Here is a 14,330-nt window from a genome sequence, read left to right on the forward strand (position 1 = left end):
TGGGTTTTTCAAGTATATTTACTATAGCATACCTTATTGCAACAACCCTGTACCACTGTTCATATCAGTAAAGACTTTTTACTCTGGATTTTGAGATTCTCCAACAGCTCAATGCCTTCATTCCCTTCCAAACCACCCTCAGAGAAGAATTATCTTCAGTTAAAATTACTGTTGTCTGTGAGTGTATCCGAGTGACACAAATGTCACTCCTGAGACGCAAAGGGCCTCTCACTCCAGCATCCAACTGGTGCCCATTCCCCCAGGCCAAACACCCTACACCAAACAGACCTTTCTGAACGCTGCTAGATACCCTGTTCCTCACCAAACCTTCTCTTAGATGCCACCCTTTTCTCCCAGAAAGGTTCTAATAAAACTTTTTTCTGCCTGCAAGTATTTTCTGTAGCCCATTCAGAAGAGACTGCCTCCAACAGCTCCTAGAAACCTTTCCCAAGCACCGATGCACAGAATGCTCAAGTGCAGGACAACATGCCCCTGAAAAAGGGCAGAATCCTTTGATCCTCATCTCTCTGAAGAGTTAAAATAAGGAATGTAAACAGACTTTATAGCTTTTCATGTCAAAGGCACTTTCAGGACCTTGAAAGAAAACCCACAGTACACGCAGTTAACTTTTCTATAGGATAGATGGGAGGAAAATGGTTTGTGTAGTAAACAGCTTTGAATGCCTATGGCAGAAACTTTAAAATGGGCATTTGCTGGAAGGAAATGCACCTAGTACAGAGCAACGAGAATCTGATATTTAAAAGCTTTTATGTGCCTGTGGTTGAAGTAGGCAAATTCGTCATACCCACACAGGTGCTGCTGAGGGTCCCAAAACGCAGTTGTCAGTCCCGTGTTGATGAGTAACTCTATAGAGACATGTCTACTACTTGGTACCTTGAAAACTAACAGCATCCTGTTTAGTTCTTGAGGGAAAATAAGTACTCTCTCTCCGATCCTGTCCTTATGACTTTGCTAGTGCAGTCAAACACCAGCCTAACTGAAAGACTGATCCATTGTTTTCGTTCTGGGAAATCCACAGTGCTGGTTGATGACTCTTCCAATAACTTTCTCTAAGATGACTTCTATAAAATCGTGATATCAACTAAAACAACTACTGAGTGAGGTAAGTCCTCAACTTAATCTTAAATCGAATTATCCTCCCCAAGTGCATTCTCCTCTATTACTCTGAACATGTTTGCAGTGGTTACAGGGTCAATGTTACCTTCTAAGCTCTGAATTTGGAAAGCATGGTCTTTACAAAAAATACTTAAAATTGATATATGCAAGTCAGAACTGCCCAAACCAGTAGAACACAATCTAATTGCCCATTTATTTTGATCTTCAATGCTTCTTATTCATACCGCATGCTAGGAAATAAAACTGACAGTCACAGAAGGGGTAAAGTTGCAACAACGGAGATTTTATCTCCTCTCCATTTATCTAATTAAATGCGTCAGCAGTACTAATGTTCTACCCAGTGCTTGAGCTGAAGGTACCATCTTTTGGGTACCCTTGCTCTTTAGTGCCTCCAAAGATACAGATGAGTTGCCAGGCACAGTCAGTGAGTGCTGGTTATTTTAACATGAACATTTATCTTATGGAAAATGATGAGCTTTGACAACAGAAACCAAGCCATCCATTTCCTCTGCCACTTGCTGTTATTCATTAAATTGACTTATCCTCTTTATTTTTTTCTCTCATGTCATTTGAATAATCTGACAAGAACGTGATATGATGCAAGTTTTCAAATGCTCCAATGTCCTCTTCATAAATCAGTGTTTTTTCAGTTGTTGGATACACCGAGGCACAGTACAATGGCTCTTCCTCAAGAATCTAACACGGCAAATGCATATTTGAGAAGCGTTGGCAGCCTAGATGAAAACAAAATGCTCAGAATGGGTCAGGCCAGATCACATCAGAGGACAGCTGGATGCTTTGGTTCTGCTAATCAGAAATTAGCCAGATAAAGATCACTAATATCTTGCATTGTGGCAGTTTTGCTGCCTGTGCATTCATTCAGTGTTTACTTACTTGAGGTGGGCAAAACCAGTTTCCTGTAGTAGATATTTACCTTCACTGCCATAGGTAAAAATGATATTAACTTTGGCTGAGGAGAAATGTGCCACATACCTTCTGGTGCGGAATTACAGCCCTGGGAGAGTCAATTCTGGGCGCTGTGGTTGAAACTGGCACCGGACGTTTAGACCTGGGGACCAAAAAAAAACAAAAAAAGGAAATGAATAAAAGATTAGTGATCTGGATTCCTTTTTTTCAGCTCTAATTTCATGCAAAAATGCTGCTTCATCAGGATGAAAGCTAAGCATAGCCTAGACCTTTTCTAGTCATCATCATGCTTCTTCTACACCTTCATTTACAAACATCTTAAATGTGAGAGAAAGTTTGATACAGTTCCCCTGAATGATGAAAAACCAGCAGTTATGCAAGCAGCCTCTGCTGTGGAATAATATCTGTTTTCCAGTTGCTTGTGACAAATTGCATTTTCATAGATGCCAATCAGCCACACTGAGATAAATTCAGGTTTGGGCAGCACTCTGAAAAAGGGTCTTAGTGTCTGAAAATGCAGAAACTAAACTTTGTTACTGAAGCATCTCAAGAGCAGCTCTGCAAAAGATTATTACTTAGTAGCTTAAACTCTGTAGTAACTGCCATAGTTTAAAACTCTCAGCAAGAAGAGATTACGGTTTCATTTCAGACAATTTAGGTTCAAAAGGAACAGATCACTACCAAATTAACCACACTGCACTCTAAATGATTGCCTTTCACCTGCATTTCATAGAATCACAGAATCATAGAAAGGTTTGGGTTGGAAGGGACCTTGAAGCCCACCCAGTTCCAGCCCCCTGCCATGGGCAGGGACACCTCCCACACTGGACCAGGTGCTCTAAGCCCCATCCAACCTGGCCTTGAACACCTCCAGGAATGGGGCAGCCACAGCTTCTCTGGGCTTCAACCTGTGCCAGTGCCTCACCACAATCACAGTAAGCAATTTCTTCCTAAGATCTCATCTACATCTCCCCTCTTTCAGCCTAAAACCATTATCCCTCATCCTATGCCCACACTCCCTGATAAAAAGCCCCTCCCAAGCTTTCTTGTAGGCTCCTGTATTTGACAAATATTTACAAGATCATTCAAAAATAAACACCGCTATTATTCTTTCAAAACACACAATCTGCCCTTTCATTGGGATGTAGCGAAGAAAGCATAGTGACAAATGCCAACTGAGGCACTCTGGGATGCTCAGGTAAATGAAAATGTATTTGCTGCAGCACTGCAAGAAACTGCATCACACCAAATATCCCCCTAAAATTTTTCTAGTACACATGGGAACACCAGAGAATGAAATGAAAAATGTAAAAATAGTCAAAATAATCAGAATTACACAAATAATATCCTTTTGCCAAGCTACAGGTCAGGATTATGCCTGGAATTCTCATCTTTTAAGAGTACATTTCAAAAATAGGACAGGTTTAAAAAGGAAATAAAAATACTTAGAAGCATAGAAATAAAGCAGAAGTGAGTGAGGCATTTGGAATTGTTTGCTTTAGAAAGGGAATGAATAAGGGAAGACATCACAGAGGCTTAGAAAGTAATGAATGGTAGAAAAAGGGAAATACAGTTACGCTCCTGGACGCTAAGTGAAATTGAATAGGCAATGCATATAGAATTGGTAAAGGCAAGCATTTTTTTCCTAGAGTACTTGATTAACCTGAAGTGAAACCCATCGTTACAAGGCATCAAGACTGTGAGAACAGCAGGACATCAAAAAGGATTAGATATTTATACTTGCAACAATAAAAACCCCAACAGCTGCTTTCGACTAGGTATAAATAAGTTGCCATACCAACTCTCAATTTTCATGACACAACTTAAAAGACCAATAGTGTAAAATCTTCTGTCTTGGGTTCATTATTTCCTTACTGAGGTCTGTGCTGCTTTCCTCTGAAACACCTACCCGTGTATCTCTCGGAGACAGAAAGCTGAGCTAGACAAAAACTAGGCTCACCCTTAGTGTCAATCTCTGCATGAACACAGAGCTTCACGTTGAGCTGGGTAAGGGTGGCAACTAAAACCAAACACAATATCCCCATAAGCAGAAGCAAACATACAAAAAAGAAAAATTAGGAAAAGAGAAAAATCCTTACAGGAATTGGAATTTCCATGTAGAAGGTATAGAAATTATGGTGCTTTGAGAGATGAAAGCAATGCTGGTATAACAGATGCCTACCTCATGAGATACTATGAAAATGAATCCAGTTTGAGGAGACAGTGAGAACTGGCATTTTGTTAAACAATAGGCAATTAACCTGTGAAATTCACTCACAAAGTATTCATGAAACAAGGGGCCAGAAAATTGTAAGAGGCACCAACATTGAGACTCACAGTTGGAATATATCACAATATAGACCCTATGACATAATTATCTCAGAAATACGCACCTTCGAGTGCTACAAACAAGAGCTAATCATTGACTGCTTACAACAAACTTTCCTCAGGGGAGTTAGGAACCGATTTTCCCTCAGAAGTGAGTGCTGTACCCTTCTCCCAACATTTTAGTTTGGAGAAACAATAAATCATATTCATGAGATGTGCAAATTTATCATGAAAGACAGCAGAAAGAGAAAGAAAAAAGATCAGCTGCAGCTCAGAGCACAGACTTGCTGAAAACTGACTGCAACGATTTATGAACAGTCAAAGATTTATGAGGGGACTCTGGCCCCTGTTCTGTTGGTGCCATTTCTGGGCACACACAGTTATTTCCTTGAAGTTATGTGGGGGACCTGGGCACACTTGAGCCCCCAGCCGGGCAGGGCAGACACCGTGTCCCCTCTGCTCTGCCCAGGGATCGCTGCCCAGCACTGTAAGTATTGTTTGTCACGTACAGAGATACCACAAACAGCCACATACTGCGTTGTTGATGCACGACTAGAAAACATTTGTATTGCAGCAAAGAAATTCATTTAGCAGACTTCTGTTTCCACATCACTTCTGTTGTTTATTGCCTGTCTGTTTTCTCTCACTCATTATCTGTCCCCAGAAGCTGATGTTAAAAAGCTGTATTTATTTCACGTTACTGATAACCTACATCTGCCATTCACAGTGCTATCCAACCAAGATCTTTATTTCACACCAACTTTGAGGTTTGGAGATGTTACTTTATAACAGTGAGGTTCCTGCATAACTCTGCTCTGGTTGTTTATAGCTTTGATATTAAAAAACAGAACGAGGAGGCTTGCTAAGATTGGGCAGAAGCTTGCACCAGAGAAAAGGGCAGAAGAGGTGAAGTCAGTTGGTGGAAGGGAAGGGTATGCACTTACAGAATAAAGTGTTTATTTACATAAAAGCCATTACTCCTCTGGAAAAAACATCTGCAAGTTCAGGACATTTTTTCCCCTCCCTCTTTCGCCAGATGAATCAAATCCTGCAGTAACACAAATTTGCTTCTCAAGTGATGATGGTGGTGTTAGAAACACATGCATCCAGGTTTACATTTTAATCCACTGATTGCAAAATGATTTTATTCCAAACACTAAGGAAGTGTACTTGCTTAGTAGGGGTATAAAGGGGACTAAAGTCCAAATTTCACAAAGGACTGTGACAATTTTAGATTTGATGTTGGAATGTTCCATCAAGATTGTTTTTCTGAAGCAATTAATTTGATTTCGACTTTCAGACATTTTCTTCTACATTTTCAAAGTTAAAAATGGAAACAAAATCCTAATTTTGAAATGAAAACTCGAACAGTTGTAACGATGACCAAATACATCATTCTGGTGTTTTATTCATTCTCTTCCTTTCCACAGACACCTCCTCTCTCCCTCAGTACTGGGTCTCTTTCTTCGTGAAGTTCAAAACCAAGAGGGATGCAGTTTTGCAAAGCAGTTCAATTTTGATAGCACTGCTGATATACTGTCCAAACTTGTTCCCACCTACCTAAATATATCTTTAATTGAAGAGCACTTGATTTCAATCTTGCAATCTTTGCACTCACAACAAAGGTTCATTGGGAGTCAACTGCATTAAGAGGAGCTGCCTGCCTGAGGAAGGGCTGCAATAGAGTTGTGTAATGCACTCTCAGTTTAACTTGTGTCCTCAGGGGAGCACGATGCTGTACTTGCAGACAGATGATGTGATCTAAGAGATAATAGCTCTTTTTCATCTTCATGTGGCTTTTTTATATTTCATATCTTCACCAGTCAGTGCCTATCTTCTCTTTTCTAATTTTCAGGACAGCTAAAATCAACATTTCTTTTCTCACAATAAGCTTTTCCTTTCATTTCATTACACAGGAGCACCTATTTATAGTTTGACGAGCATCTTAATTATATCTTAATATTTCAACCACTAGAAAATGAAAAGGGGTCAAGTGCATGGGAAGGTAATAAACCAGATTAGATTAGGGTTAGAAATGCTTATAAAACATTTTACATGCTTTACTTATCACCTAATTGAAACGGAATCATTCTGGATTGGAGTGGGTGAGCATGTAGCAGGATGCAGAACAACAGAGCGGATAATGAGGCTTCTGATGACACAGCTGTTGTAAAGCAAGGATATTCCTGACAGTTTGGCAGAGATATGGGGTGTGGGCAACAGACATAAAAGGGGCAGACTAAACACCACCCATAGCTCCATATAATAAGTGCTAAGATCAGTTAAATCACTTAGAAGTCAGTTAAATCTTCAGCAAAACCTGGACCATTTCACAGTGCTTCCAATATAACAGAGATCATTCCAGGACTAGGAAGGATCCCATCAGATCCCCTCAGGACTAGGAAGAGACCTACAATATCTGTGCTTGCAATAAAACTGAAAAGGATTTCCATCAGCAGTTTTGCTCTCTATCTATCAACGGCAAATGCAAATACTAGCATTTGGCTGGATGACTGATCTGTTAATTATTTCCCGGTGTTTTGCTGCGCCCAGATTGCAAGAGCTCTGCTTTCCAGACCTAATGTCCATACCCCCAGCAATACATGGGCAAAAACGTCTTATGCATAAATGATACCAACTAAAGGGAAGCCGCTATCCAAAACTAAGACATGGGTTCTTTTTACTTTCAACTTTCTGTTTACATGCGTTCTATAGCTGCTACAGATAAAAGCATCAGATGTTCCTCTCAAAGCTTGCTCTAAAATAAGAGTAGAAATATTAAGATAAGTAGAAGTGGTACTTTCAGCACAGTGCGGGCAACACCACAGTACTTCAAATAATCAGCAATATATAAACAGGTATTCATTGGAAATAGGAAGCTGCTATTCTCACCTCAATAATAAACTGGCTAAATGCAGAACTTGGATTGCCTAGCTATGGAGAATTAAAAGCAAGAGGCTGAAATACAATCATATTATCAGATAGGGGTCAAAGCTCAATTCTATATAACCTCCAGATATAGTCTCTCACTTGAAATCTCCAGGTTCAGCATACTGATCTATTAATGATTTCATGACTATAACAATTATTTATAATTACCGATAGATGTTAAAACGAAATCTAAGGCAAACATAGAAATAATAAAATAATTTGTTATTTTAAGAAGGGCAGAAAAAAACATTGGGGTCATAAAAGGATCTAATAGTGTAAAGCAAAGAATAAGGCAGTATTCAGAAAGAGCAGAAGAGGCACTGAATAAACATTCCATGCTTGCATGAAGCCTACCACACCCTGGTCTCGAGATATGACTCGACTCTCCCCAGTAAACATAATAAATAACAGTTTTGAGGAATCGGGTACCAAAAATATTTATATAAGTTTGTTAGCTGAAAAATACCTGGCGTGAATCATAGAGGTATTTCCCTCATTGAATTTTCTCCTACTGTGCAGCCAGTGTGCCTGAGACTTAGGCCACCCCCATTCAAGGACCACCTGGTTTTGTTGCAGCTCTGTACCTCTTGGCTTCTTAGCAGCTACCTTAACGGAGAAAGACATTGTGCTAAAGATTTCAGAGCAGCCCTGGGCACTGCCACAGAGCATCACCCTGAAGAGCCAACTCCAGAATCAGGGAATCACAGCCACACTTCCAAGACATGACAACTCACAAAAGGATAACAAAGCTTTTGTAACTGCCTTCTGTTCATACAGAGGAGTTGAAGTGTTGTCCAAACCCAGATATCTAATACTATGCCAATGAAGCCTATTCTTCCCCTTGCCACTCAACATTTTCTAAAAGCAAAAGCCTAACTCAGGATACTTCGAGCATCCTGAACAAAAATCACTTTCTTCAGTTTCCTGAAGCTAAAAAAGAAGTGTATTTATGTAGCTGATTTTCCTGTAATCCCTCTTACTCAGGATGTGGATGTTGCTGTGTACCACATGGCTTTTGGAAGACTTCTAACTGACATACAAGGCAGAAAAAAAGTTAGTGAACATAGATAATTAGTTCTTAACTACATTCCACCTCATTTAGGCCTTCGCTTCTTATTTTTCCATGCTAAAATGCTTCAATGAGTTTTCTATTAATGCCTGTATCTGACAGACTTTTTGACTGGAAACATAACTGTATATCTTATGACTGCTACAGCAAAAAAAGTTATCCAGGACTTGCAATCATAGAATCATAAAGGTTGGAAAAGACCTCTAAGATCAAGTCCAGCCATCAGCGTAATACACCATGCCTAGTAAACTAGGTCCCAAATTACCATATCTACATGGTTTTTTTGAACACCTCCAGGGACAGCAACTCCACCACTTCCCTCAGCAGACTCTTACAATGCTTCACCACTCTTTTAGTAACGAATTTATTTCCTAATAGCCAGTCAGAACTTGAGGTCATTTCCTCTCATCCTACCACTTGTTATTTGGAAGAAGAGACCAACAACTGCCTCACTACAACCTCCTTTCAGGTAGTTGTAGAGGACAATAAAGTCTCCTCTCTCAGCCTCCTCTTCTCCAGAATAAACAGCCATAGTTGTCAAAAGAATTTGTTTCCCTTTGAGGTACTCAAGTATGGTTTGAAGTTGGTGTTACAGTAATGCAGGAACACAGCAGGACCAGCCTATACACAGTGCTCAGTATTGCTATGCTCCAACAGACACCACCCAGTGAAAGCAAAGACGTGAAGAGCTGGCAAAGCCCTGGAGATGCCTGAAAGGACCTTGACATATCTTTGTACTCACTGGAAGAAACAATGGCGCCAGATTTTGTGAAAAAACAATGAGGTTTGACACCTTTAACAGTGGCTGCTGGGCAAGAAACACCACAGTAAAAAGGATCCAAAAGAAACCCTGAGCTTCACATGCACAAATAACACGTTACAAGATCAATCTAGTAAAGCCTTAGTATTTTACCAGATTGAATGATTCCTCACTCTACTTCTTAATAGGCTATACAATCCATTCCAATTAGCTTCAAGTGTGTAATTTACATTTTGACATGACCATGCTTAATCTAATCAATGTTAATCAATAGGAAAAGGTCCCAGCCCTGATACATTACAGCCTTCCAGTCTACCATAACATTTTGGATGTATTAACTTCCTCATAGCAGAATGCAACCAGTAACTGAATGATTACATCCATCACGTGTGTTTAGTGAGTCATGCCAGCCCAGTGGCTCTGGTGAGATGTGCCCCTGAAGCTCATCCTGACTCTTCCACATGGAGTGCAATATAATAATGTGAAAGGATTCACATACAGATTACCTTTAGCCCATCCAGAGAATATTTCTTGGATAAATAAAATGGTGATTTTAACCTCACCTTATGCTGGTATCTTGGGGTGGTGTGGTGAAAAGCGATGTGCACTCTGAGAACAGTCCTAATCCCTATGGAGAATCCTGTTGTAATGAAAACTTTGCCCTTTAAAACCTTGGCATATATCCACAGTTTCCAGGCTCTTTTCTAAAACTAACAAGGACACTTTATGCAGCGAGTGTAAATAGCAGCCCACTCAATTAAACCGCTCATGTAAGGAATATATTTATATTTATTGCAGTAACTGACATTGATATTTTATTTTATTTTCCATGGAGAAAGTTGCTTGTTAATTTTAACAACATTAAATGTGACTACTCAAATGCAGTAACTCACAGCCCTGACATTTGTTAACAAATCCTACTGTCCTCTCACACCTGTGTTCAGAGACAACTGGGCACACAATGGGATTCACCTCTATTCCCCATAAGGAGGGAGGAGCACCTCACATGGGTCACAGTAATGCAGGAACTTCCCTATCCACTGGGAAGGTATTTCTTTCTTAATGCTTTGAGCACAGAGCACCACCAGAAGTGTGGAGAAGAGACCTTGGCTCTTGGAGGCAGATGACTGTCAAGAAGCTCTAGAGTCACACATCAATGGCAAACGACCTACCTAGCACCACATGTCACATCCACCATTAGCGTTCCTCTCCTTTTTCTTCTATTCTGCTTAAGATTTTGAATTTATATAGTCTGATTCAGTAAAGCATGTAAGCAGCTCTTTGACTACTCTGCTTTTCTTACCTTTCCAAAGGTGGGGTTTGTAACACCTCTCCCGAGTACAGGCATACACAGTCACCTACAGATTAAGACACTCACCCAGTGAAGAGTTGAGGGCTCCAACGAAGACTGCCCACCCAATCATAGGTCTCAGTACTTGGTCCAGTCTACATCATAACTATTCCAGCTAACATCACACGGAATATATAACATTGCACCAGCTTTAAGGTTTTTTTATTACTCATTTAGCCAGTATTTTCTTAATTTACCCTTTTAATCCCACCAAGAATCATACTGGCAGATTTAAATATAATTTCTGTACAACTCAAGGGAATGGATTAAAGGACAAGGTTTCACTGTTTATTTCTTTTTATACTTTTGATTTTTTAAAGTGTCATCTAATTTCAGGATATATTTCTATGGCATTCTGAACATATTTGTACTTGAAAGTATGATAAGAGTTTATCATTTCCAGTGAAATGTTATCAAATGCCAGTGGCACATCTTTGTCAACACTGAAGGCTGAGTTGTCAAGTATCGTGTACTGATAGGAGGCAGGTATTCATACACTTAATCCAGTCCAACATGGTCACAATCATCTCACTTCTGGATCCAGAAATTCAGAGCTCCTTACCAGAGTCTTGATGCGATCCTTGTTCCCTAAGCTTTTAGGTGCTCCTATGCTAACTGTGGAGTTCCAGGTGGGACTCCTGAGTGCAGGAATGTTGCTGCAGCCTCATTCAAGGAGCAGTCATTCAGGACCAGGCATTCAGTTTCCATCATTTTAAGACTGGAGTCAGAAAAGGTGGAAACAACCAGGGAAACCTTAGTCACTCCAGGAATAGATTTGAGGAGATCTGTTCACAATGACGAACAGAAACGCTAGCAAATTAGCATTAGAGTTCCTTCTACAAAAAAAAAAAAAAGTCACATGTCCCATTCATATGGGCTCCAACTCTACCTCCAATATATAAGCAGTCCCAGAATGAAAATATCACAAGTCTGATGATTGTAATGAAATCATTCAAAGAAGGAAAAAATATTTTCCAAATCGCTATTTTCATTTTCTGTTTGTTTTTACTAATCATCTCCTACAATGCTTTTAGGCAGCGTTTCTACATGATAGCCTGAATACCACAATTTCAGACTGTGCTGTCATCAATATTGTTTATACAGTTTCAATTTCCACTTAAACTGGGGTAGATACCCTCTTCTAATTCTTCCGAGCATAAATTCAGCCCGAATCTGGCTCTGATTTAAAATGTGCCCATCATCAGCCCTAAAACATGCACAGAACTGGTTACTACTCACAGCTTCATACAACAGAAAGCAGTTTACAATAACCACTGAATTCCCCTTGCTCGCAGTTTGCTGTCACCACATGCTTTATTTATAGTAGGCCTGAAATAAATACTGCGGGATCAGCCATCTTTTGGTGCTGCACAAAAAAGGAAAGCTATTAAATATTTACTGTAAGTCTCTCATAGCTTTGCCTCTGACACCTTTCTCTTTCACTAGAGAAAAGGATTATTTAGCTTATGATTCTCCAGCAAAAGACAGTTAGTTGTCACTATCTGGAAGTGAATGGTAGCATCATTGGCATGGAAAAGGCCCAGAAAGGCTGTACCTTCCCTGCTCCTCCCCAGCAGCACAGGGTGACGCCAAGTAGGAGCCGTGAGAGTGTCACAGGAATGTTTGTGCCAGCAGAATGAGGTGCACTCAAGTTACAGCACTTTCCAAAACTAAGCCAGTACATTTGGTGAATCCTTCCAAGGAGGCTGATCAGATTCCTTGAGTTAAGATCAAATGAATGTTGTGGATTCTCCAGTTAATCGTGTTGACAAATACTGCACTCCTGTGCACTGCATTTACCATAAATTTAAAAAAGAAACCCATTTGTGTGAAATAAAAATAGATTCTGCATGCATTTTGTTCTCCAACTGTGAACTGAATGCTGCAGGATGATAGTGATGGCCCAGTCTCTGCGGGACAGCCAGCCAGTTAAAGATGAACTTTGACTGGCCCAGAACTAAAATGCCTCGGGGCAGCTGTGGAGCTCAAGTAACTGCTTCGAAACCGATACTGAAAAATGACTGAGAACTGAACTCCAGTAGGTCACAAAGAGATTAAACACAAAGCAACATCTTCTTCAACCACAACCCAGGTCATTGTAGTGTATGATAACAGCCTTTGTAGCATCGTCCAGCAGAACTAGTACCAATCCCTCCTCAGAACTAGAGTAATGTAGGTTTCTAAGGAACAAACTGCCTCTGATGAAGTATCTAATGTTTCAGAGTATCAGCCTTGCTTGCCTAAGTATTGTCATGCCTCATGGAGTTCTACTGGGTAGTAGAGCACAGTGCCCAAGACATTTCTTTCCTTCTCCCCTAACTGCTGCTCTTCAGCAAAAGAAAATTCACATCCTGGATTTATTCTTTTGTCTTCCAAACTGAAGAAAGCAGAGCAGGTCCTAGAAGGTCCCACACCTTTCTGCACCACTGGATCACATGTCTCTCTCTAGGAACGATCCAATACTTCAACTCCCTGCCACTTGCCTGTCTGCATCCTTTAACTCCCCCACAGCAGCACAGGGAAGGACACTGCAGGCTCTGGAGAACTGCGCAGCCAGAAACTGGAAGTGAACAGCAATTCACTTTAAGCTAGTAATGAGACAAGTTCTGGCTGCCTGATCAAACCTCTGGCATAGCTGGTGAAACCTCCATCCCAGTTTTGTGGAGTCACGCGAAGACACAGCACAAGTGAGGTGATAGGAACAAATACAACAGGGAGATTGGGGAAGGAAGACATCAAAAAAACTTGACATCCACAAATTCCTGAACCGATAATGGGATATATACATGACTAAAACATGGAAAATTCCACTCGGGCCAGCACTGTGCACTAAGCTCTCACTGAAGAGCTGTGTTAATGTACCTTGAGCAGCACGGATTGGTGGTACTTGAATTAAAACTAGGTTTGTACAGCCAGAGAAGTGCAGACTCTCATTGTTTAGGCAGGTGAGTGTGAATGGACATTCCTAATGCTTTTCTGCTACATTTGATGTTTAGCAATTCGATGGCCTGGAGAAGTGCTGACACCACATTCAGCTTTTCTTGACTGCCAAATAAAACATAATCAGTTCCCCACCCTGAAAAAGAAACCCCACAGGGAACTTAAGCGTGATAATAAAAGTGAGTAGCAGCAAACACTGTCTGAACTGTCAGGTTATAAACAATGCTCATGAAACCTTCATGGCCAGAATCAATAAAAGGAAAGGCCATTGCTCCTGAGAGCCAAGAGGCATCAGAAAAATAAAAAACTTTCTGTCTCAAAGCCTTTATGTCTAGATTTCACATTCTGCCGCTTCTTCTATGGCCTAAAGACTAAACAAGCAAGTTCACTTCTACTTCCAGTGCTGCAACAGTGAAACTGAGCCACAGATTGTCTGTTAAGGCGTTCCACGACCTTGAAACACCTTCCGTAGAGTCTCACAACTACTTTACATAAATGTCCAAGAACATCAAAAAATAATGCTTAAGTTTTCTCATCCCAACAATCCATTTCCTAATGCACATCTATGCCTCTGCCATTTGAGATGATTTCTAATGTTTCCAATCTTTTATGCAAATTAGATAACTGAAGGCACCCATCTCTATGATCTTGATGGAAACTAGTTTTGATTTTCCATAGGAGTAGGAGACTCCACTCCAGTTTCATTTCTGCAAGCCATGTCTAAAAAAAGTAAAAATGGTCTCTTAGCACAGTCACTTTCCTGGTATCCAAGTCCCAGGAGATTTTGCCTTTCTCCTGTTTTGTTCTTATTTGGTTGAAAATTGCTATCACTAGTAACTGCTCCCATAATTTTCATGTTAACTGTTCTTATTCTCAGCAATACAATC

The 14,330-nt window shown here is 40.3% G+C and overlaps 1 protein-coding gene across 12 annotated transcripts in view; it reads right to left on the reverse strand.

Moving 5' to 3' along the window:
• LDB3 (LIM domain binding 3) overlaps positions 1-14,330 on the reverse strand; it is a 120,599-nt gene that overhangs the window by 68,289 nt on the left and 37,980 nt on the right. For 10 of the 12 annotated variants that reach the window (XM_069863489.1, XM_069863496.1, XM_069863493.1 and 7 more), the window contains exon 4: positions 2,131-2,206. In XM_069863489.1, the coding sequence (XP_069719590.1) occupies positions 2,131-2,206 (76 nt within the window). Of the gene's footprint in view, positions 1-2,130; positions 2,207-11,902; positions 13,136-14,330 lie in introns of those variants that run through there. The other 2 variants (XM_069863497.1, XM_069863495.1) reach the window with 2 other exon arrangements.

This window comes from Phaenicophaeus curvirostris, chromosome 9, assembly GCF_032191515.1.
Source record: "Phaenicophaeus curvirostris isolate KB17595 chromosome 9, BPBGC_Pcur_1.0, whole genome shotgun sequence".
Lineage (NCBI taxonomy): Eukaryota > Metazoa > Chordata > Aves > Cuculiformes > Cuculidae > Phaenicophaeus > Phaenicophaeus curvirostris.